The following is a 25,354-nucleotide window of genomic DNA, read 5'->3' as shown; positions in this document are numbered from 1 at the left end:
GGGGTTGTGCTATAGAGGGGCCAGAAGTCACCTCCAATATTTACTTCAAAGACATCATGGTGAACCGAGTCCATGGCTCTGGACTTTGACGGATGAGGTGAATCGTAAAAGGATAAATCAAAACCCGACACAGCCCATCTAGCTAGCTGGCTTCAAACTGTAGGTCCTCACGGGAGATCCCAAATCGATTGAGGCACGCAGACTCAAAGCCACATGTGCTGGCAGCTGGGAACGGCCTGTGGATGATGTCACTCCTCAGCTCTGCAGACGGAGCAGGCCAGTGACAGGAAGATGGTGACGCAGACTGCGAATTAGAAATTTGTAGATTAAACACTAATAAGTGTGGGCGTGTGCTACTTTTGCAGCCGTAGGATTTTACGTTAAGCTATCTGTTCATTCATTGTCAACTGCAGTGAAGTGACAGAACGCGACTCAACATGTTTCCACATAGATGTGACAAATTCATCATCCAACATTTATTTGCAAAGTCAATGATGACTTGTTCTGTGTTATATTTCATGTATGTAGCAGTGACTTGTCCAAAGCGATGTACATGTTTTGAAAAAGGAGGGTCAGTCAGTCTCTGGAGCAACTGGGGGTTAAGGGTCAAAGTGGACTGTTACTCTGCTCACTTGGGTGACCATGGGATTTGAACTGGCGACCTTCTGATCACAGGCATGGCATCCTGACCCATTGAGCCTAACTAACACGCTTGCTGGAGTGCCACAGCTCAGAAGGCCATCCACCCAAGCCTCTTTGAGGAGTGCTGCCCTTTAAAAGCTCCAATGCAAACCCAACTTTCATTAGATATGTAGCTGGGGGAGGCTGAGGGAATTAGCAAAGATCTGCACTTGTGTTGGCCTGAATCTGGGATGTGGGAGGGGCTTTTGTGGGGTCTGGGGACATTTGTTTGTAAGGTCTGCTCCAGCACATGGCAATTACGTTCAGTGTTGGGCATTTCCGGTCTAGAAGCTACAAATCCAGACCAAGATTATATTTCTACCAACCAGAGGAGTACTCTATGACTGTGAATCTTTATAATCAGCTGGTTGGTAGAAACAAAATCCTGGTTTGGATTTGTAGCTTCTGGACCGGGAGTGCCCAACACTGCTCACGCTCAATAATTAATACCCTTAGAGAGAACCAATAATTTTCCAGATGCAAAGTGGCTGTTCTCCCAGCTAGAAGCCTGGACTACAATGCGGCTGGTACCACCACCACCTCCAGCATGGAGTGTTACCCGGATCCCTATAGACCAGTTCCTCCGCTATCCTTACAGCATCATCTCCGGTCCATGGTACATTCAGCCATCGTATCGATGAACTCGCCTGGGTGGGCATCTTCTAGACAAGTCTCAAAATGCCAGGGATGATGTCCACACTCCAAAAAACACGAGAATATGGCAAAAGTCCTTGCTTTTGGGTTAGCATTAGCGGTTCCTGTTTATGTCATTCAGGCCATCGGCATTTGTCGGTTTGTAGGTTAGTGCGATCCCACCAAAGCAATCTGTTAAATATAACCAAACATCATAAACAAAGGCTAGAAAGGCCTTTAGAAAACACTTTCTCATCCCATTTTTCTAAAGTGCTGAGATTAAAACTTAAAATCAGTCCAGTAAATGACCAAATTCTACACAGGAAAAACAGATCCACCGGAAGCAGCATGTTCCTGAAGGAGGGGTTATTATTATTATTATTATTATTTTTAACACAAACGCTGCATGGCCCTAACCAGCAAATGTCCTTCTTCTGCCTTCTCCATTCTAGTCAGAGCAGCATCAATCCGCTATATTCATACCTGACTGTACTTTAGAACAGTGTTTCTCTACCCAGTCCTTGGGAACCCCCAGACAGTCCACGTTTTTGCTCCCTCCCAGTTCCCTGCCAGACAGTCCACGTTTTTGCTCCCTCCCAGTTCCCTGCCAGACTGTCCACGTTTTTGCTCCCTCCCAGTTCCCTGCCAGACAGTCCACGTTTTTGCTCCCTCCCAGTTCCCTGCCAGACTGTCCACGTTTTTGCTCCCTCCCAGTTCCCTGCCAGACAGTCCACGTTTTTGCTCCCTCCCAGTTCCCTGCCAGACGGTCCACGTTTTTGCTTCCTTCCCACCCCCAAAGCAAAAACGTGGACGGTCTGGGGTCCTCAACGACCGCTTTGAGAAACACCGTTGTTAAGGATTCAGCAGCGATAGAAGGTAACAAGACAAATCCAAGAATTCAGTGGATACCACAACAGCAACGTAAACCCGGGAGCTCAAATTATGACGTTTTAGCTCTGGAAGGAGAACGGCTCAAAGGAAACACAGGGATAGAGAAATGCTATTTTGATCTAAGGGGTTAAAATCTGTATATAAGGAAACTGCAAAAATATTTCCCCATTCTTCTCCTTGCGCATGTGAGTCATGCACACACAGACACACTCCCCTGCTTACACATAAAGGACTTCAGCGGATTCAAAATGGGAAGGGAGAATAAGCACCCTGCTGCCGATCTAAAATGAAGCCAAACCATGTGACTGACGATCATACAAAATACGCCGATTCCCTCTATCTTCTCTCGCGTTTATAACCTTATATAAAAATACTGAGCCGCATGCATCGATTCAGAGTTTGACACTGCCTGTGGAGAAACCAAAGGAAAGGCATTAAAGAGTGGTCCATCCACACATTTGTATTCACATAGTCCACGCAGGAGATCCTACAGCACAATCAGTGCAGTCAAGTCAGGGAGCCAATGGGGAGGCTTTCTGCAGAGTGTGACACCAGCATGGCATTCCCAAGATTCTCTACAGCAGGTTCCTGCAAGGGCACCAGGGTAAGGCAAGCACAGGTCTGAGAAAGGGCAACATCCTACCAAGGGGCAGGTATGGAATTCTACTTATACTCATGCCGTCCAGTCAACTCAAAGAGCTTAACCGAGGATATCCAACATTCCGGGGACCGTCTCAAACAGTTATCCGCCAATTTATAGTAGCTTAGTGCAATTGCTGACCCTTCAACTCCATCAAACGCTGCACCCATCTTATAGGCTTTTAAAGGCAGCTACACAATAGGAACAATTTCGGCAGGATCTGAGCCAAAGAGACACAGTTGTGCTATGACCTCCGGCTACAAATCAATCTAAATTGCAGCTTTTTCATCCCAGTTTTGTTCGTATTCTGCTGCTACCATGAATAAGCTCTCTTGGGGGACAATCCGTCCATCATTCTCTCTAAAGACTGCAGCGGGACATTATCCAAAACCCCCCATTATCTAAAGATTTATTTGTTTTCAGTAGACCTACTTAAGTCCTTGCCCCAAAATGCATTACAGCACCCAGCAAAGTGTAACGGAGCCTTAGATCTGTGGGCTGCATGACTATTCTTCCAACACTTACTGAGGCAGTAACTCCCTACAGCATCATCAGATTACCGAAGCAGTAACTCCCTGCAGCATCCTCAGATGACCGAGGCAGTAACTCCCTGCAGCATCCTCAGATTACCGAAGCAGTAACTCCCTGCAGCATCCTCAGATTACCGAAGCAGTAACTCCCTGCAGCATCCTCAGATTACCGAAGCAGTAACTCCCTGCAGCATCCTCAGATGACCGAGGCAGTAACTCCCTGCAGCATCCTCAGATTACAGAGGCAGTAACTCCCGACAGCATCCTCAGATCACCGAGGCAGTAACTCCCTACAGCATCCTCAGATTACAGAGGCAGTAACTCCCAACAGCATCCTCAGATTACAGAGGCAGTAACTCCCAACAGCATCCTCAGATCACCGAGGCAGTAACTCCCGATAGCATCCTCAGATCACCGAGGCAGTAACTCCCGATAGCATCCTCAGATCACCGAGGCAGTAACTCCCGATAGCATCCTCAGATCACCGAGGCAGTAACTCCTGACAGCATCCTCAGATCACCGAGGCAGTAACTCCCTACAGCATCATCAGATTACCGAGGCAGTAACTCCCTACAGCATCCTCAGATCACCGAGGCAGTAACTCCCTACAGCATCATCAGATTACCGAGGCAGTAACTCCCTACAGCATCCTCAGATCACCGAGGCAGTAACTCCCTACAGCATCTTCAGATCACCTATAACCTGCATGAGCTCCTCATGGCTACTGGCTTTTGCTCCCTTTTGGCACAACATGACCATGCAGAGAAAGCTCCACCCCACCCAACACATATAGACGAGCTGGAAAAGTTCGTTAGAAGCAAATGATCCTGCTTCTAAATCAATCAACATGATTGGCCTGACATCAGAACAGAAAGAGGGGTGCTTCTAGAATGAATTAGTGTAGCCGTTACACACGAAGCACTGTTATGACACATTTTGTTGCTTCTTGTAGACAGATGGCATAGTGCCATTAATACAGACAAAAAGGCCATGATTTACCATTCGCATGATTGTTACAGAAAAATGGGAGACCTAGAACAGCCATGGGGCAAAGAACTCGTCAGACAGGCACAGAGATGGGACTGGGTTCAAACCCAGTGACCTTTTAGGTACGAGAGCTGTGAGGTATGACGTACGTGGTGAACCGGTGCTCGTAAGTGCAGATACTTAACCATGTTTCTCCCCCAGGGTCCATTGTTGGTAATAGCTTCAGCTGAAAGTCTGGAAAATCAAGCAACTGATGCTTTCTAATACACAGTAAAAAAGAAACTATTTCTATAGCAATTAACAGAATTTTTGTTTTCTCTGGATTAAGGGGAAATTCCCCAAAAACCACAAAACAATCAAGTTGGTCATTCCTGTTCATTGTAATATGATCTTTTATCAAAGCCTCAAATTGATACTTAATAAAATGAGCATTTTCATTGTGCCATGAAGATCATAACATTCGACAGGCTCAATTCTCAGTATGCACTTCACAGCCATCTAGACCTCAACCACAATCTTATACTGAAGACAACTGGAAAGGTATCACAGACTGCTGGGGGGTGGTAAAGTCCTTTTAAGTCTGGATTGCAATTAGAGGACATAGGTAAGATGTAGCCAGACTTTCAGCGTGACCCCAACCACTTGTGGCTGTTCTGTACTCCCACCCCCCAGGACCAACGACCACCAGCTCGCATGCCTCAATGTCTCTGCGGACTGGCTAGATGTCTGGCTCTGGAGGATTCAAACTGCTGTCAGACCAACTTCCTGCACAGTAAGGCAGTGACTTGTTAGGCAGTTCAGAGCCCTTTAGATACAGTTGCCTACCACACTGCAAATAGGGTTTGTTTCGCCGTGTCATCTACTCCAATGTGGGCCATTGATTTGATGTCCTCATGGGTCACTGACACCAGAGTTTGAAAATAAACCACGTTATTACATTCCTGAGCTTGTAGCACAGTGGGCAGGATAAGTTTCAAAAATTAAACCTAGCTAAAGCTCTATAGCGTCAAATCAGACTCAGCACAACCCGAATTTGAATTTATTTACCCGAATCTGAATGTGTTAATCTGAAACTTGAATTTTGTTACCCGAATACCAGAATCTGATTTTGAATGCTTCTACCTGAACTTGAAATAAAGAATGTTGCTTGTGTGGTAATAAAAATTCAAGTTCGGGTTGTAAAATTCAGGTTGAGTAAATTCGGGCTGAGAAATTCAAGTGCAGAAAAACAGCGTAAACATCCAGGACATTCAAAGAGCAAAGGAGCCCAGATCTAATCGAGCACAATCCTGGCCAAACATAAGACAGGTCACCTGTCATTTGGGATAGAGTTAAAGCCAAATAAATAAAAAAATATGATTACAATCCTGAACTTGTAGCATAGGGGGCACGATGACTTAAATGAAATGAAACCTAGTATGTTGAGATCAGACAGAAACTCCAGCTATCAACTTACCGTAAAAAGTGTATAATCCATGCGTATTGCTGTGGTCCACTGAATATATTCAACACATCCGACTACAGAGACGCCATAAGCTAGAAATCATAATCTTGCCAATTTTTGGTGGTTTATTGGAATTTTCTCAAAATGTGCTCCTCAAGAAAGGAGTGAAATCTCTCTTGCAAACTCCAAAATGCATCACAGTGGGCAGTCATTATCTCCATCTTAATCAGAAGCTCTTCATATTTTAATTTATACACACGGATGAATTTTATACACACACACAAACACACACACACTGCCTGGTATGACATACACACACAGCTTCTATTATTCTTCTTTAGCAAAACTTGCATACCACAATCCACAGATGCTAGATTAGATAAGTTCCTGATTACGCTGTCGTGTTGCACACCTTTGCTGATTGCTTTACCCACATACTATTACGTGTTGAATTTCAAGGTTATTCCGGACAAAACCGTTTGCCAAATAAAAGCCGGCGCTCTGTGCCCCGAGGAAGAGGAGGGCAGAATGTCCAGGACTCACCTGCAGACCAGCGTGGCGATGATGACGCACCAAGCCGTGCAGCAGCAGTCCGCGTTGGTCTGCTCCTCGGCCTTCCGGCGGCGGCAGCAGAGCCAGAAGGAGTAGATGAGCAGGAAGAGGAGGTCCAGCGCCAGGCAGGCCAGGGCCACGCTGCCCAGGAGGAGGATGGACTGCAAGGGAAACGGCAGAGGATGTGACTATGCCCATGGAAAAGCAAGGAAGGAGGGAGAGACGCAGCGAGAGCCCAGCGCGGCCCCACGCAGCCGTGCGCACTAAAGACACACGACATTTACTGTCATTCAATCATTCTGGTCACTTCAACTGTACAAAAACAAGAAATTTCAACAGTGATTTCACTTAAGTCTATAAAAAAAGCAACAGAAGTTATTCATAGTTCAAGAAAACACAAACTAAAGAATGAGCAGCTTTAACCATACATGCAGACACACTTAGGTTTACAATTTTCCCACATAAAAGTAATAAATAAGTAAACGATTATGGCAATAAAATGTATATTAGAGCTGACTTCAGGGAGAGAGCACTTTTAGGTATTTGATGCATGAATTCATTATATTTTGGTGGTGTTTGTTCCTGCATTCCATAGCACATAGTACGACTGAATGTTTAGGTGGCTTAACAACCCGATCTTGGAACCAATGGACACTGTTACATTAATGGGGGGAAAAAAGTGAATACGTGTGTAAAAAATGGTACCAAGATCCCTTAGCCAAGATCCTTATAGAACATGTTGATTTGCATGCCTAAAGTACATTTAACATGCATCCTCACTGAAGATCCTGTCAAGAACCTTAGAACATGCATATATTTTTTTCTAAACCAACAGTGTAAAAGTCACTTGTTATGACTGATGACCGATCGGCTTGATGTCTGCCTCTGTGGACAAGATTCTCCCCTTTTCTGCAGGCGTTGCAAAACTGTGGAAACCCTATAGTCCGCAGCTGCCTCGTCCGGCCCTGAAAGCGAGCCATGCCCTCTGCCGGCCTCCCTGTGTGATCAGCCGGGGACTGAGGAGCCCACTGTTCTGGTCAAGAAGAGACGGGCTCTGTGACTCTTCTCAAGAGTTCAGAAGTCAAGCTGAGCAGCACAGGGACCACAGCCAAGCGAGACCAGTACCAGAGAGGAGCTGCGCTTCACCATTCAGGGGGTAACACACAGAAGCCAGGGAGGAAGGTGGGGGGGGGGGGGGGGGTACGTTTGTTTGGACTGTGCTGGAAACTCAGACGTTAAGAAAATTACCTCAACTTTTATTGGCGAAAGGACGGCTTGCCAAGAAAGCAGCCTGCAGACCAGCTTAAACGAATAACCTACAAAGGATATCATTCCTCTGCTTAAGCAATTCAAATTCAATACATGACAAAGTCCTTCAACAGAAAGTAAGGTAGTTGGTCCTTGTAATACATATTTTATGGACACACACATACAAAAAAATAAAATTACAAAATGAATCACTCATCACCATCCAGTCTCTTAAAAGCACAGGGATTTAGGAATTTTTGCTGAAATATCTTAAAAGTTATAATGTTAAATGATTCAATGATTTTAACAATCTGAAAATTCAGACCAAACCATTCTAATTCAAACCAGTCCCTCACGTTCCCTCACCCCCACTCACAGTTGAAATCTAAGCGGGTATTTTCTTATTTTAGCAAAGCACATTGTCACTACAGTGAACGTACCACTGAACTGCATACATTGAACTGGAAAAGTGTGTCAAATGAATAAAACATGCAATAACCATTATTATTTTATATCAATACTTTACATACAAAAAATTACTCCTTTTGCTCCTGTGGAAGCTTAAAAAGATCAGCATAAAGTAAGAGACATTCTATATTAATGGTATACAACACCCTGGTGAATAATACATAGTCACCTAAAAGCTGAGTGAAATATGGACACTGTTACAGTCAGCTTGCCCATATGTCACAGGGCGAATGGACCCCCACCTCAGTGCTTTCTGCTTTTGCGGCGCTATAGGAGGCCGGCACCCATAACTGGGGGCTGGGATGGAGCTTGGGAATGCACCGTCTTCACCTGGAAATTCTCTGAACGGCGGCCAGAGCCACTTCCTGTTGTAGACATAATTCCTGGCAGATGCGGAGTTTCTCCCCTGCAGGGGATGGGAGTCATTGTTCAACCGGATCGCACAGGGAGCATTTTGCGATTGTTCTGCGTACTTAAATGTAGCAGTGGTCCTTCAGGAGGTAGAAGAGGGGCTAATCGCAAGGCTGGGGGGGGTCATCTCATTTGAGGAAGAGAAAAAATGTATATTTATTTAACTGGTTAATTATTAAGCAAAAACCATAACCTTTTCCACAAACTTCTCTTGGAACCAAGTATCATACATCAAAACGGTCATAAAAAGACGCCACCAAAAATGCTAACTAGTTCCCTTTCTGTGCTGAAGAGCATCAAGAAGCAAAAAGGACAGAATCCCCAGAGCTCGCAGCTGCCTTGTGCGGCTGTGGATGTCAGCCATGTCCTCTGCTGCCCCCGGAGGGTGACCGGCTGGGCATCACCGCACTGGGCCAGCTGCAACCTGTGCTCTCCAAGGTCCACAACCTCATTCTGCTCTTCCTAATGAGACGCAGCAAAGGTCAGAGGTGGCCAATAGTTTATGAAAAGCAATAGTTTAGTTTTATTAAAACTGACAATTGTTAAAAAGTCAGATGAATTAACATCAAACGCTGACAGCTGAACTGCCATAAATAGAACACGCACCCCCCCTCCTCCAATAGATTTCCTGGTTTCCCGTTAGGAAGACCCGGAGGGGGGGGTGGGGGTAAATTTTCATGAGACATTAGTCATATTTGCTGGGAAAATTGATCATCACACTAAGAGCGTACTCACACTTGGCCTGGTTGCCTTATACCATGACAGAGACCGATTGTCCCCCTCCCCATGTCCCCCGCTGGTCTGTGCTCAAACTGTGCTTCATGCTCTTTTGAAGGAAACAGGAACAGAAACGCTATCGCACAGCACAATGTTCATGATTAATGTCCTTATTTTGCAGTTTATTTGGAGTCATTTTAAGGCGCAATGACTCACGGGCCTCAGATTTATCGAGAATGTAACACAGTGATTTTCGTTTAATCGTGCTGCATGTATAAGATGACAGTACTATATTTTACCAAATGTCTGAGAGTTATGTGCTGCATCCAGTTGTTCCTGGATACTCATATCAAACATGCCCAAATTTCCAGCAAGCACTGCACCTCTGCCCTAAACCAAAGTGATCCCTTTGCCGCCATGTTTATGAAATGTTTGTCGCTACCCAATCTGTACAGCTTACCCCATCTGTTCCTTCTGGGTCTGGTTCATGTATAGTGTACATGTGCACATGTGTGTGCCAGTTGCATCACTGACGTCATGTCTGTGTTCTGTGCTCAGGCACGGTTAGCGATCACAATATGCGCGTCGTCCCCGAGTCCAAATGAACCATGGCAGGGCCCCTCTCTTCAAGTGGGCTCAGGGACAGTATGGCATGATCACTGTCAGAACACCTGGGCCTTTTGGGTCAGACGGGTTCTGGCACGATACAGATCGCCAACTGTGAGTACACCCTAAGTCAGTATTAAAGACACAAAATCACGCAATTCAAGATAAGAGCAGCCAGTGTACACTAGCACCACATCTTTAGGGGATTTACCAAATGAACACATGGCCACACGTGGGAGCAGGAGGCTGCTGCTGACATTTGGGATTCTTCCAGATATTTAAGTCATTCAAGAAACTGGGGGAGGGGGGACCAAAGACCAAAACTGGTTCTTAAGATGTGGAAAAAAAGCATCTGGAATAAGTCTCTCCGTGGCACTAACCCAACAGAAGACACTTTCTGCGCAACATTCTGTTCATCAAATTTACCACCAGCGACATCTAATTTCCAAAACTACAGCTTTTATCATGGGAGTAAATACTGGGCCAGGGGTACTGGGTCTTTTATCATATCATACAGCCTCGGACAACAGGAGAGAAATGTCAAAGAGTTGAGCATACTGAGATGCCAATGGAAGACGGTCTCTAAATTCCGGTTAGGGCGGTCCTCTCAGCATGCAGTTTGACTGGCTGAATAATGTGCCAATAAAGACGTATTCCCAGGACTCAAGCAATCTCATTGGACCATCAATGCTTCTCCCTAAAGCTGAGAAGCTGGGCTTTGTTATAGCATGTAGGCATTGTGAAGAACTACTTCAGGAAGATATTGAGTTCTGGTTTTACTTCTTGACCAAAAAGGTTTCAGTTTCACCTCTCAGGAATGACATCTAATGCCTTGGAATATTACTTATGTTTCAGTGGAACAAGAAACATGAATGAACAAGAGGATCCACTTTCCCTGAACGTGTCCGCACAAAAACAACTTTGACAAACAGCAGCTTTTATAAAGAATTGTTAAGCCTTTTTGAGTACCTGTGCTGGTTAAGGTTACACCAGAATGCGCCCTGAGCTGAAAGCCGAAATGTCAGAGACGGATCCGGATCATCCCAGAGGAAGCGTGTCTCTGTACGTGTTTAACCCACAGTCCATGTCCAAAACACAGCAAGACAAATGAGGTTAAAGGAGGGAGGGGGGTTTAAGTAGAGACTGAGAAAAGAAGCCAGCGAGAGGCCCTTCGGCAGAGGTGGCAAGTCGGTTCTGCAGCGCTTTGCACCTCCAAGAAAGAAGAGTCAGCAGCTGTACCCTGTACCCTGGGGCACAGGCAGAGATTCCCAGTCCGCCAGGGTGCCCATTGCCCCACTGCACCCCTGGCTACACCTCAAGACCCGTCTTCTTCCCTGCGGTTTTACCATGTAGTTTTTCAAGATGTGGAAAATAACTGACGAGATCATCAATCCCATTTTCTACTCGGCGGACCTGCTAACATGCAAATATCAGCAACGCCATCAAGGATTCGACATCATTTTACTCAGGCCAGCTTTCAGCAACAGGACAAAGCATCTGCTGTAATTGCCAAGACAGTACTGCTCGAAAACCAAGTGCTGTATGAGCTCCCCCCCCCAGCACCCCCCCTCACCCCATTTCGCTGCTAGGAAAGGCATGAGAAGTAGGATGTGTGATGGTTAAGAACATGCTTCCTGTCCCAATACCCAAGAACAGGGACACACCCTCAAAGATCTACTGAAGAGCTGGAGAACTGACAGCACAATGGCTGGTGACTTACTGGCATCCCGCTTCCTGAGGGCCCTTGCCAGGCTGGCAGCCCCTCCACATCATGTCAGATAGTGTGAGCATCACCACACCTGCTCCCCGTCTGGACCCAATCAACCTTTCTCCACCAGTAACACACCACATTTCTCCAATCGTCCATGAATCCATGGCTTATCCTGCGCAGAGTCCTGCGGAGCGAGGCCCGGTCCTGAGTGGCACGGGGGTCAGTCTGGCCCATCACAGGGCACATTTCTGCACATAGTCATACACAACGGGCATCTTAGACAGAACGGTGAACCTGTGACTGGAAGCTTTTAAAAACCGTTGACTGTTTTTAAGGTTTAGAAGACAAAGAAAAGCAAATGGAAAAAAATGACATCATCCGCCCTCCCCGCAATTCAAATTGACTTTGTTACATGTGCAATCGCACAGAAATGTAAACAATATTGTTGCCAAACCGAGTCAGCCCAATCCTTTCACTTAGAAACGTCAGACGACACTTTCAGCATGAAGTCTATGCACCAGCCTTCTGCTACACTGACAGTTTGGGCAACATTTATAATGCCAGTTCTGCATCTCCCCCGAAATCAGCACCTCTCATATCGACTACATTCACCAAGCTCAAGTTCGTCCTTCAATTCTCCAGTGAAATAGAGAACTAAACAATCGAGAAAACGATTTCCTGACAATCTCCTAAAGGACAACAATTAAAGCGGCGTCACAATCCATCCGAATCATTCAGAGTAAATTTAAAATCGCAGCCTACAACCTTTGAAATACGTTATAATGAAAGGGACAATGAACGTTTAGTCAAACCACATTCAAGTAAGTGTTACGCAGCAGCAAAACTAACAAGACATAACAGGTTGTGGGAGCGTCGATCTCAGCCCACTCTGCTGCCGTAACATTTATGTCATATTTATCTGGGAAAACAAGCGCTGCCAGCTACAGAATGAGCTCCGCTCCCGTGCGAGTTCCACCTCAGCAATAACGGGAAACGGGTCTTATTGCCATCCACATAATTAACAGGCAGGCGCTTCTCACTTTCTCACATGGGAACTAAAACAAAGTTGGACAGCCCTGGAGTCCCAGAGGACGGAGAAGTCAGTTTATAAAGGAAATGGCAAGCTGGGGAGTATCATGTCACGAGCTGAAGTCTCACTTGTTTTATCCTAAGAGAAACCGAGAAGTATGAAGCGAGACGCAACAAACACGAGGAAGAGCAAGGCATGTCTGCTTTCTTTCGACGGAACAGGTTGTGGGCAGGTTTAGGCATGTCGGACTTAAGTTTAATTCTAAGTGGCATTAAGGCCAGTTTCACAATAGCAAGAAAGGCAAAGGGCAAGAGATGGCAGTGGCTACTTTGGGCCGTTTAACACACAGTGTTTCCCATATGCAGGCTGAGACTCCACAGCTCTGGTTCCCATTGTGCTGAGTTTGTAGAACTTCTTACACAGTGTTCTGACACAGAAGTACAATGAGCCTCATATTTATTATGGTTCGCAGGTTTCAGCCAAAATTTGGGTCATCAGTTTTCATTGAAATTTACACTTTCCCCAACCAATAAATAGATAAAAAAAAAAATCACTTACAGGCTAGCTTAGCGTCCCTCCCTCCCCCACAAACTATTGCTGTCGGTTCTGCTGATTCCACTCTGTGAGATGTTGAAATACAAAATGGTGACGACATATAAAAGCTTCCCATTCATAAACACCATTTTCCTTGCCCTGAGGATTTAAGACACTTTAATACCAATTAATGCCTATTTTTTAAGAATTCACTTAAGAATTCACGGGTACCCAGCAGAGAGATCAAAGGCCCCAGCCTCAGCCATCTTTGGCTTTAATATCTCCCCTCCCACGTTAGAAAATGGAGATGGACTTTCAGAGGGTCCCCGGCTTCCTGGGCACGCAGACGAGGAGCCCGAGAGGCGTTGCCGGCATCATCTTCAGCGTTTGCGACTGACCGCAGATGAACGGCCGGTCCGGGCTCCCGAGGTCCCCCATGACCACGGGTACTCAGCGCCACTCACTGCCACTCACAGCGGGACAACAGGCCGCATTAGACACATAGCTGGTGCCGGACTTCCGGAACGCAATGGCCCTCTTAGTATTCCGGGGACGTCGCAGCAGGAAAAGGGGGGAGGGGCCTGGGAGAGGAGCGTTCCGCTGCGAGCGGGACGCAGCTGCTGGCAGACAATGCAGCCGTGCACTAAATGATTTTTCCATCCATGGAACAGCTACCACAGGAAAGGGCAGACACAGGGCTGTCAGGGAATACGTCAGCAGACTGAAACTGTGCTGCCAGGAACAGTGACAGCGCTGTTGATAGGGTTGGGGGTTCGAATCCGCCCCCTGTTTAGGTGGGGTTTTCCTGTGCTCCCCGTGTGAAAGGGGATTCCCTCGGGGTACTGCAATTCCCCCCACATTCCATGAACATGCAGTCAGGCTAATGCGTGTCTCTAAAGAGTTAGTAAACAATTATACATGTGAATGCAGTCAATGTAGCCTAACTGCTTCTCCTGGTCCCAGGCAGCGTATAAGATGGAAGGATGGATGGACAGGTTGCTCATTTCTTTGGTTCTACATAGAAACTCTTAAATCTAAAAAATGCTGAGAGGGAGAGGCACAGAGAGCTTCCTCAGCCAAGAGCCGCTGTGTCTGACCATCCAACAATCACCTCAGCTGGGATGGGGAGCAGGTCAGACACTGGCTTCAGTACCCCGTAACTGAACTAGAACACTTTACCCTGATTATAAAAAATTCCACTGTAAACAAAAATCAACCGTTTTTATAAGACTGTTACAGGATACAGCCACGCTGTTCCTGGGAAAGGAGCTGGTCTCCAATTTTTGGGGAAAGGGTGAAAAGGAAGTAAAGAGATGAGCTGCATTATTAAGTCATTTGAGAACGTTAATCACCAGGTTCTCACCAGCGTGGCCCCCACACCATCCACAGCACAGCCCCCTCCGACTCACTCAGCTCCAGATAAACCTGCACGAATCGACAAGACCCAGCCCCTGACAAAGGCCCCTCCCTTGGCACAGCACACAAAGACCTCCCCAGGTAAAGACAGATAATAGTTTAACTCTACCCCCCCCCAGATTTTCAACACAGGAGTTTAGTGTCTTTTACATTCTTCATAACCCACAACCGGTAATTATTTTCTCCTAGAAAATTCATCCTAGTGCCCTATATCCTCATACTTTGGAGGGAATTGGGTCATATTCAATCACCCAAAAATCCCTGTGTTAAAGAAGATTGTGCCAGTTTCCCAGCACACTCAAGGTGTTAATATTAAACACGCTCATGTGCTACTTTAAACTGCAACACAAGCATGCAAACAGACCGCTGTTCACACCACACAGAGCACATCGAATGCTTCACATTTATTGACCAAAACTGTACAAACCCGTTCACTGAGTGATACTTTGCACTACAGTGCATTCAGCGCTCATACTGCCAGGATGCAGGATGCCCCCCACCACCCATCCCCCATTTCCTGCCCCCACACTGGATGTGTCTGTCTTAGGGCCCCGATGACACCATAACAGACTGAGTTGCCATGAGACAGGACCCCCCCAGACATACACCCACACACACACGTTTGTAACCATATGTTTGTGGGGACTCTCCATTCATTTCCATGGGAATAATGCTAATCCCAACATGAACACGATGACCTTAACCCCCACCTAGCCCTAACCTTAACCATAAGCAACCAAATAAAATTGGAATTTTTAGTTTTTTTGCAGTCACAGATTTTTATAAAATAACAGGTTTTTAATCACACTGTGGGGACATTTAGTCCCCACAATGTAATATATACACTCACGTGAAAAAGAAAACATCATCTAGTCCTTACCAGATTCTAAAATTATATCTAACCTCAAGTGTAAAACAACAAACATATTCCACCATGTCAGTATCTATTTAACAAAAATGAAGCCAAAATTGAGAAGCCATGTATGAAAAACTAAGTTCACCCCATCACTCAATAGCTTACAGAACCACCTTTATCAGTAAACTTGAAGTAATCATTTTCTGTATGACTTCATCAGTGTCTCACAATGTTGTGGTGGATTTTTGGCCCACTCTTCTTTATAGTGTTGTTTCAGTTCATTGAGGTTTGTGGACATTCATGTTTATGCACAGCTCTCTTAAGGTCCCGCCACAGCATTTCAATCGGGTTGGGGTCTGGACTTGGAATAGTCTATTGCAACACCTTGATTATTTTTCAGCCGTTCTGTTGTGGATTTGCTGGTGTGCTTGGGATCACTGTCCTGTTGCAGGACCTAATTTCAGCCAAGCTTTAGCCGTCGGACAGATGGCCTCACATCTGACTCTACAATACTTCGTATACAGAGATCATCATGGTTGACTCAATGAGTGCAAGGTGCCCAGGTCCTGTGGCTACAAAACAAGCCCAAATCTCACCCCTCCACCACCGTGCTTGACAGTTGGTATGAGGTGTTTGTGCTGATATACTATAACTTTTTTTTTTCCAGCAAATGTGGCGCTGTGCATTATGGCTAAACATCTCCGCTGTGGTCTCGTGTGTCCAAAGGACATTGTTCCAGAAGCCTTGTGCTTTGTTCAGATGCAGCTTTGCAGACTGAATCCATATTGCCATGTTCTTTTTTGAGAGGTGAAGCTTTCTCCTGGCAGCCATTCCAAACAAGCCATACTTGTTCAGTCTAATTGTACTGTCATGATCTTTAATATTTAACATGCTAACTGAGGCCTGTAGAATCTGAGATTCTGAGATGTAGCTCTTGGGTTTGTTCTTGTAATTTCTCTAAACATTGAACAGTCTGACCTTGGGGTGAATTTGCTGGGAACGTCCACTCCAGGGAAGACTGGCAACAGTCTTGAATGTTTAATCTTTGTCACTGTAGAATGATGGACTTTGTATTGTTTGAAAATGGCCTTAGAACCCTTCCCAGATTGATGAGCAGCATCAATTGCTTCCCTAAGATCACTGCTGATGTCTTTCCTCCTTGGCATTGTGTTAACACACACCTGAGTGCCCCAGTCCAGCAAGATGCCAAAACTTCTATTTTTGCATAGAGGTGGTCACACTTGATGTCGATCAATCAATCAAGTGTATCTGATTAACAGAATCTGGCTGCTACTTGCCCTCTTAATTCCTAGGAAGGGAGTACCTAAGTGTACTTAAGGGTGTACTTAATTTTTCACACACAGCTTCTACATTTCGGCTTAGTTTCTGTTAAATAATGACACATTGTAATATGTTGTGTTGTTCTTGTTCATCTGAGGTTGTATTTACCTAATTTTATGATCTGCTAAGATGATCTGCACTTTGACAGATGATTTTTATGTCCCCACAAGGTAACAGGTTTCAGGTTTTTATCACATTGTGGGACAACCTGGTCCCCACAATGTAATTGGGGATGGGCTGATCCACATTTTTTCAGTATTGATCCGACTCTAATACAGATTCCAAAACAGGAGCTCATTTTTCTTTAATATTTTAACATAATAATCATTAAATCTCTCTCTCTCTCACACACACACACACACACACACACACGCACACACAGAGAAGTGGACTCTTACTCAGACAAGAGTTAACATGCTGTGACAGAAAAACACCCGAGGCGGCCCAGAGCCATTCACTGGAGTGCGGGGGAGGGGCAGCAGGTCTCCGTGGGAACAAGAGTAGCTAGGGTCAAAAAAAAAAAACTGGGTTTAAAAACTGGGTGCCAGTAAAACCCCTATGACAGGGCTCTTCAAATCACGGCCCTCAAGGTCCGAGCAGTGCTGATTTTCCAGCCTTCTTTTACCTGTGAACCAGATGTAAAGCCTATGGCCAATCAGAATCAGTAATTATTAAGCCAACTACCTGGGACAACTGAAAACATGGCCTGGATTTGGAATCGAGGTCCAGATTTGAAAAAGTCTTGCCCTATGGAAACAGCTGAAGAGAGATGAAGGGGTGCAGCCAGAAGAGGAGTAAACAGAGGAAAAGTAAACACGTCGTCAACAACTGAGCCAGAAGAGCGCCCCCTGGAGGATCCTCGGATACTTCTAACATGTGCTGACCACAGTAAATGGGTAGACTTACAGGTGGTTGGTGGGTCACACGTCAGAGAGATCCAAGCTTGATGCAACAGCATCAATGTTTGCTGTCTGAATGAGAAATGATACCATTTCAAACAGCTAATTTTGCATACAGTAAAACCTTGGATTGCGAGTAACTTGGTCTGTGAGTATTTTGCAAGAGGAGTAAAAATGTAAAATTTTAACTTGATAAACGAGCAAGGTCTTGCAATAGGAGTATTACGTATACGCTTTGTCTGCCTAGAGTCACGTAATCACAGCTGAGCCGATGGTTCTTCTCTTTCTCTCGCTGCGGGATTGTGGGTAATCGTCTCCCATGCTCGGTCTCAGTCAGCGTCCCTCACTGTTATAGTCAAAATTTATTAGAAAAGCACTACTCGAATAAGGGCGTAGCAGTGTGAGCAATGAATCTGTTTAACGACAATGCAATGTCCACATTTCCACGAAATCGAAAAGGAGGCAAAGCAGCAGTCATTGGATAGGTTCCTTGTTAAAGTCGCACAAAAAGAAAAATATTCCAGTGAGCCAAGACAGCAGTGATTCTGTTATAGCGAAAGTCGTCCTACAAAATAACCCTCCTCTTCTCCTCTCTCTCACACTAGGGTTGCACGATTTGGGGAAAATATTGAATCGCGATTTTTCTGACAGAAATTGCGATTACGATTTGATTTGCGATTTAATTTTTTTATGTCAAGCTTCAGTTCAATATTCAGTGTGTAGTAATTTTAAAACATATGACGTAGCATGAGATACCATCAGTATTAACTGGTCTATGTTCTAATGCAAGGATGAGAATTTAAAGATGTGATGTGTCAAGTTAAATAAAGTAATAATAAAAACAATTGCAGCAAAAAGAAAAATAGCGATCTTGCAGGTAACGCTTATTAGCCTCCTAATAACACTAGAACCGCCTTTTCCCACGCCAATGAACAAGCAAGAACTACTTCGGTGTATGCAGCCCTTTTGTTTGCGCTATTGTGTTGTGAGCTGCTGTTATTAACACTAACACTCAAAAAACCGTAATGTTCATAACAGAGTGGCTGTTCTGTCCTAAAGCTGGAAATTTTTAAACGTATACAGTATGCATTTTATAAAATGTTGAATAAATAGAAGTTGTTTATTGGTCATTTCATGTTGGTCGAAGTTTCCGCTTTTAAACTGTATACGGTTATTTTCTATACAAATCAATTCAGGTGAAACAAAAAATGTACGTGTTCATGGTTGCAAACTCTCTCAGACTCTCACGCAAGAAATCTTACGGCAAATCTAAATTCCACTCTGAACTTAAAATTAGCTGCATCAAAAACGTTACGGCAGTTTGCAAACCCTACAGACTATTTACAAGGTAATAAAACTTACATACGTGTAAATGTGTGTGCAGAACAGAGAACAGAAAATCTCACTCCATGCAGCTGACCAAAGTTGCCAACCCTGCATTTTATTTTAAATAGATAAAGTAAAATTCAGTTTTCGACTGAAGCAGCTTAATTATCATTCCTTTGCTTTGTTACTCGGACAAATACAAAACTAATGATTAAACATTATATCATGCGTCTCCTTTTGTATGTTTTCTAAATAAGACCGCGTGCCCATACCCAACTGTAATAGAGATTAAAGCGATCTATTCTTTTAGTATTTATGTTAAAGCAAGACTTATTTTATTTCTGTTGTGGGATTAATCTTTGGAAACACTTAAATTTAATAAGCACAGAAACATATGACATAAACACGACTGTATTGTGGGTTTTACTGCTTTTTTGGAGGTCACCGACTCCGCTGCTGTGAGAATTACCGACTGTCTCATTGTTGTTTTGATGGGTTAGCGGTATACTAATGCTATTGCCTATTAACAAAAACCAAAGGTATGATACGCTGAAGTATATTGCAGCTGGTGTTTAAAAGGAGCTCGCTGGTTCTATTGATGATAGGACCTTTCTGAAACAATCTCGGACCATGAAATAGGAAGGCAATTCACTTATAGCTCAGTAGCGGAATCAGTATTTTTCCGCACCGCTAATGTAACATTTTCCTTGGGTTTCACGTGTTTGCTGTTTGTGGGCCTATACGCCTTCTTGGGCCACTTCTGATTGGTGAGCATGACTGGCACGCGAGAAGCACGGCGCTTGTGATTGGTGAGAATGACTGTCACACAGGGAGCACGGCATGAATTACTCTCACAGCAGTTTTAAACCCCGGGCCCGACGTGCTGTATAATGTATATCCTAAATTGCGATTTTTGCGACTTGCTAATTGCGTTGTTTCAAATCGCGATTTCGATTTGAAATCGATAAATCGTCCAGCCCTACCTCACACCATCCACGATTCTTTTCAAAGTTAAAGTGCAGGTCAATTTGTTTTATGTATTTTTACTTTGTATTTTGTATTAATAGTTTTTCTATGAATATTTTTGGGTTGTGGAAGGAATCATCTGAGTTTCCATAATGGGAAAATCTGCTTTGATATAGGAGTGCTTTGGATTACGAGCACGTTTCCGGGAACAAATTATGCTTGCAAATCAAGGTACCACTGTATTTGCATTTCAGAAGCCATAAAATGCCCATATAACTGTTCACTATAGTGAACATGGGTCCATAGGTTGTTATGGTAGCCAGTTTTTGGTGAATGTTATTAGATAATGATGTACAGAGCACACAGAAAGTCTGTGTGACCAGGCCGAAAATGAAATGCGCGACTAGGGATGGACGCGGGATTACCGCGCCTCATCTGCTCAGGCAATCGGCTTTGGCCTGGTGCTACACTTCCCGTCCTTTGTTCCATTGTCCCGCGGGTTTCTATGGGACGGGGGACAGCAGGATGTTTTCCCCACTACAGAACCTGGAAACCTGGCCGCAGGCAGAGCCAAGGAACTTAACCTAGATTTCTTCAGTACAGAAATCCGACTAACACCTATTACGCTGGCATGCCAAGTCCTGTCATACGCTTAAGAAATAAACTTCCTGTCTTTCCATACTTTCCAACCACTTCCTGCAAACTGGACCTTGACCAAAATAAAAAAATAAATACTTAAGTGCTCTGCTTTCCATTGTTGCCTATAATTTACAAGCCGGTGTTCAGGTTAGGGCTCTGAGGGTCAGGACTCTGTGTCTGCAACAAAAAGGTCGCTGGTTCAAATCCCGTGACCAGGAGAGTGATTTCAATGGGGGGCCCTTGAGCCAGACCCTTAACCCCAACTGGTTGGTCCCGTTTTCCCAGCTGCATGTCTCTTCAGGCAAATAAGTGAGTAAATGAAATGTATACCTACCTGATACCCTCATTACACAGAATGATGATTTTCTAGTACGCGTGAGATGTTGTGAACAGTGAGGACCCCAGTGAGCCCCCCCCCCCCACATGCATAGAGGTCTTCTTCAGGCTGTAAGACAAAAACCCAAGTGGGCTAAGGTGCAGCCTTCAGCGGATGCAGGCAGAGACTCATTATAGATCCTTAGCATTCAAGGGACCGGTCCTGCCATCTGCAGCTGAGACCTGACAGCAGCACAGAGAGCCTTTTCTTCCCCAGACGCTGCAGACCTATGATGACTGTGAGCCGCTCTGTTCTCGTGCGGCCAAAGCAGTCACACCGTCATCGCACTCAATGCGGCGGAGGGGGGTGGGCACCATCCCACCTCCCCCCCCCCGTGAGCCCAGACCGCACAGGTCATGGGAAAGGCTGCGTGAATGGGCGGAACTCCCCCGCGCACCGACAGCCGCATTTCGCCCCACACCCCTCTCCCATCTAGATCCACAAACAAACTGCAGCACTAAAGCCTTTGCACGCCCGAGTGTGAACGTGCGTGATAATACTGCCAAGAGCCCACAAAGACGACTTTGCACATTACAAGTGTATCACAATGCTTTCTGGCCAATTTACCTACTTGAGCAGGTTTTAGGTTTATATAGAGTACAGAACACCTACATTTCTAGTGTGGGAAAGACCAGCAGCGAAAGTGAGCCGTTTCCCGTGACGGTATCCCGCTGGGAGCAGAGCGCGGCTGAATGAGCGCACGCCTTGTCTCGCTGAGTGATGTGCGGTGCTTAAGGCTGACAGTCTCTCTCAGGATCATCTCCAGCTCCTGCGGGGGCCTATGCCTGGCAGGCTCTCCGCATGATTCCCAGGGGCTACGGGCCAGAGGGAAATCTCCAAGCACTGGACGTTCTTGCTCTTAACGTCACCAGAAAAACGCCGTCACGGCTGCCGCAGTCGACTTCTGGTTCCACCCGGCAAATGCAAAAGAAAAAAGAACAGGCCAACCTGTGTTTCCGGGAAATGCCCCCGTGGGTCGCTCTGTGAGGAGTCGCACACACGCCCTCTGGAAAATCCAGGTGACACGTCACAGGCTACCAGAAAATTACTGTGGGCCAGATGTGGGTGAAACCAGCATGCCCGATTATCAAACATCCCACAGCCTCTCCGAGTGCAAGCAGACATGGGCTTGCACAAAAGCCGACATAAGAAACCCACCAGCTCGACTCAAAGCCTGACGTCATCCAAAGGAGCTGCCCTTCTGATTCACTGGAGGCGAATCTCTGCTTACTTACGAAACCAAAACAATATATGAAAAATATATTATATTCTCCTTGGTTAATAGCCTTTTCCTAAAATGCAGGATCTAAAATTACATTTGGGAAAACTTTAGAATCACGCTTATTTATTCAGACTGCATTAATGTGATATACAGAAATATTTTCAAGCTCACTCTACAATCTCGCCAGAAATATTCAGCATAAACCCCCAACCCATCACACAGGCCTCTGAATTTAGGAAGCGGAACCATCCCCCACTCACCGACCCTCCCACCTCAGACGCTGAGTTATTCTGCAAAGGGCATCAACGCGACAGCTCCGAGGAAGCCGCGCGGACTCAACGCGGAGCCTGCCCTTTGTGTCAGAGTGGGCCTCCCATCAGCATGCAAGATCAGGCCTTTCTCCTGCTTGTCTTCTCAGCAGACTAGATACGGCCCGGCACGAAACAACGCCTGAGAAGCTTGGTGACAAACGGATTAAACCCATACTGAGAGAAAGTCCCTCAGCTGGAACAAACAGGAATACCCCCCACCCCCAAAGAGAGCCCCTCCGGGCTCACATCGCCATGCTCCAGGGCAGACAGACCCCCCCCACACCAAATGCAGTGCTGCTGCGCCCAAATGAGAATCCCGGTATCCCACTGCCGCTGCCTGGCGATCAATCGTACGGGAAACAAAAAAAGCCTTTCGCTCCCTGCCAGGGAAGGAGTGGATGAAAACACACTAGCATGTAATCTGACAATTACGTCCAGCTGCATCCCATCATGCATATTTCAAAGTTACGGACTCGTGTATTCAAGAATGTATGACTCACATACACACGCTGCACAAAGCCCGCGCTGGAGAGGAAGATGGGCTTTGATAATAGTTCAGTGGGTCAGAATCTATGCCTGCCCAGAAGGTTATTAATTTAAATCCCACGGCTGGCAGATAACCGTATCAGCACTGGACGCTTGAGAAATGCTCAAAGGGCGTCCGATGCTGGCTGAGCCTGCACTCTGATCCAAAGCACTCATCTCTCCAAAGCTTCTGCTTAATGTTTATATGTATTGCAAATATATGCAAGCATTGATTTTAAAATTTTAGGATAGCTAGAAAACAAGTGAGAGGTCTGCAAAAGCACATTTAAACTGGCCTCCCACATGTAGCCTGGAAAATACTGAGTTTACGGTCAAAGAGGGGAAACTGCTTGCTTTTCCGGCATGGAGAGAAATAGCCCCAGTAACCAAAGCTCCGGCGCTACGCTAACATGCTACATTAGCAGCCAAACACCCAGCGGAGCTCAGCAGCGTAACTGAAAAGGCAGCCGGTTAACATGACCAAGCTGCACGTGAACAGCGGTGCCAGGAAACCCAGACTAATATCTGAATCTTTTACACGGGAGGCTCCCTTCTCCAAAACAGCCACGCCAGACTCTGCACCAAGACCCTGTCTATCTATGGCCTGGCACAAATATAACTCCGCATCTACCTCACCAAAGCTACACGCCAGGACAGGAAGAGCAGAACGCTTCCCACGTATCTGAACGCATCTGTTTTACAGTAAACCCCCGAAATTACAAAACAAATGTCCGTGAGAAAGCCAGCGTTCAAAGATGGAAAGTAAGATATGAGGACAGGGAATGTAGAGCCCATCTGACAAAAGGGCTTCTACCAGCTATTCAGCAATACGGCCTTCACTTTGATGTGCATAGAGCAGGAAATATATTCATGGAAGGTATGCCAAAAACCAGGAACAAGTGAACTAGAGAAAACCCGAAGACAGCTATGTCAAAGACATTGTTTAAAAATCACCTGGAGATTCCATATACTAGACATGTCTCAATTCTAAATTCTTATATATCTGTATTCTATTTATTTCTATTACTTTATTTCTATTAGATCAAAATTTCATCTGTGTACGACCCGCGTATCATACAGCTGAAGATGACAAAGATACTTTGACATGACTTTGAAGGAGGGAGAATCTTGGTCAACTTTTACACACGTTCAACACGAATACGGGAGCAAAACCAGGTATATCTGGCTGCATGAAGTGTCACAAATATCCCAGAATCACCCAGGCAGACGGGCAGATTATTATTGTTTAAGTATCCATTAGCACCAATGGAGACAGGATCAAGGTGTTCTGTCATCATTATGGCTGTCAGCTCTGCCCCTGTCCTCAAAGCACGACGTCTGGAAATGAGGAGAGAGACCCAAATGCAATCAAGAGCAACGCAGGTTGACAGAGAGCAAGAAGAAAAAAAAACAATGGATGACAATTCAATGAACACAAAGGGCCACTGTAATCTAAAAACAACTGTCAACTCTGTATAAATGACTTCTAAAGGGGGCACAGCCTGGCGGAAAGGAACCACTCAGACCTCACTAAAGGTTAGAATGCTGTAACTGGCTATGGACTCTCTCCTTCAAAAAACAAACATGCTTGTAAAACCAGTGTTTAGCCAGGGTACAAACGAAGCCAGGTGAGACCAACATGATGAAACAGGAAATAACGGCATTCAGCCACAGCTGGAAGATCTGGACTCTGCACCCTTCACTCTAAACTGAAAATCTCCCGCTTCCGCTTTTGTGTCCTTACGGGTCCATCTGTCCAACCCCGTAAGTTTTCTATCTGGAAAAGAAATCGGAATCCCAGCTGCAGGAAACAACCTTAGGGCCAAATGGCTTAACAAAGGGAATCATACAAAGACAAACTTTCTAACAGCTACACAATTAACTTCTTCATCCTTGTATTTAGTATTTAGTAAAGCTAAATAAATTATATATGCACCATCAACGACTGTTACTTTTGTGATTGTAAGTGGTTTGCCATTTTCTGGTAATAGGATACCTCCAAGACATTCGACAGTTTACAGAGCACAACATAAATCCCTGTGTGACGCCGAACATCAAAAGGATGACAAAAAAAACTTATTTAAATAAATACTGGCAATACTAAAAACTATACATTATTACCGTTTACCACAATCCCTTTGTGGAAAAAAAATTAAAAGTACAGACTGCTGGAGAGAACGCCTTTGTAATATCCAATCGCAATGCATGTTAACTGCGATGTTCCAGAAGCCAAAACAACACGTCAATGGTGATGATCAGGAGAAATCTGCCATTACCTCATGCCGCTAAAGGTACCTGCCCCCAAAATCTGAATTGCACTCAACCGCTGTGTTTGAAGTTGAATCCCCGAGACAAGCCGCTGTGGGCTCATCACCCCGCGCTCGGCATCCAGGG

General features: G+C 45.3%; 1 protein-coding gene across 2 annotated transcripts in view; it reads right to left on the bottom strand.

Annotated features, from left to right (window-relative positions):
• LOC111845469 (protein tweety homolog 3-like) overlaps positions 1–25,354 on the bottom strand; it is a 55,662-nt gene that overhangs the window by 28,483 nt on the left and 1,825 nt on the right. For both annotated transcript variants that reach the window (XM_023814907.2, XM_023814908.2), the window contains exon 2: positions 6,350–6,519. In XM_023814907.2, coding sequence (XP_023670675.1) covers positions 6,350–6,519 — 170 coding nt within the window. The remainder of the gene's footprint in view (positions 1–6,349; positions 6,520–25,354) is intronic.

The sequence above is a fragment of the Paramormyrops kingsleyae genome, chromosome 5 (genome assembly GCF_048594095.1).
Source record: "Paramormyrops kingsleyae isolate MSU_618 chromosome 5, PKINGS_0.4, whole genome shotgun sequence".
In the NCBI taxonomy this organism is placed as follows: Eukaryota; Metazoa; Chordata; class Actinopteri; order Osteoglossiformes; family Mormyridae; genus Paramormyrops; species Paramormyrops kingsleyae.
This window is presented reverse-complemented; position numbering and strand designations above follow the sequence as displayed.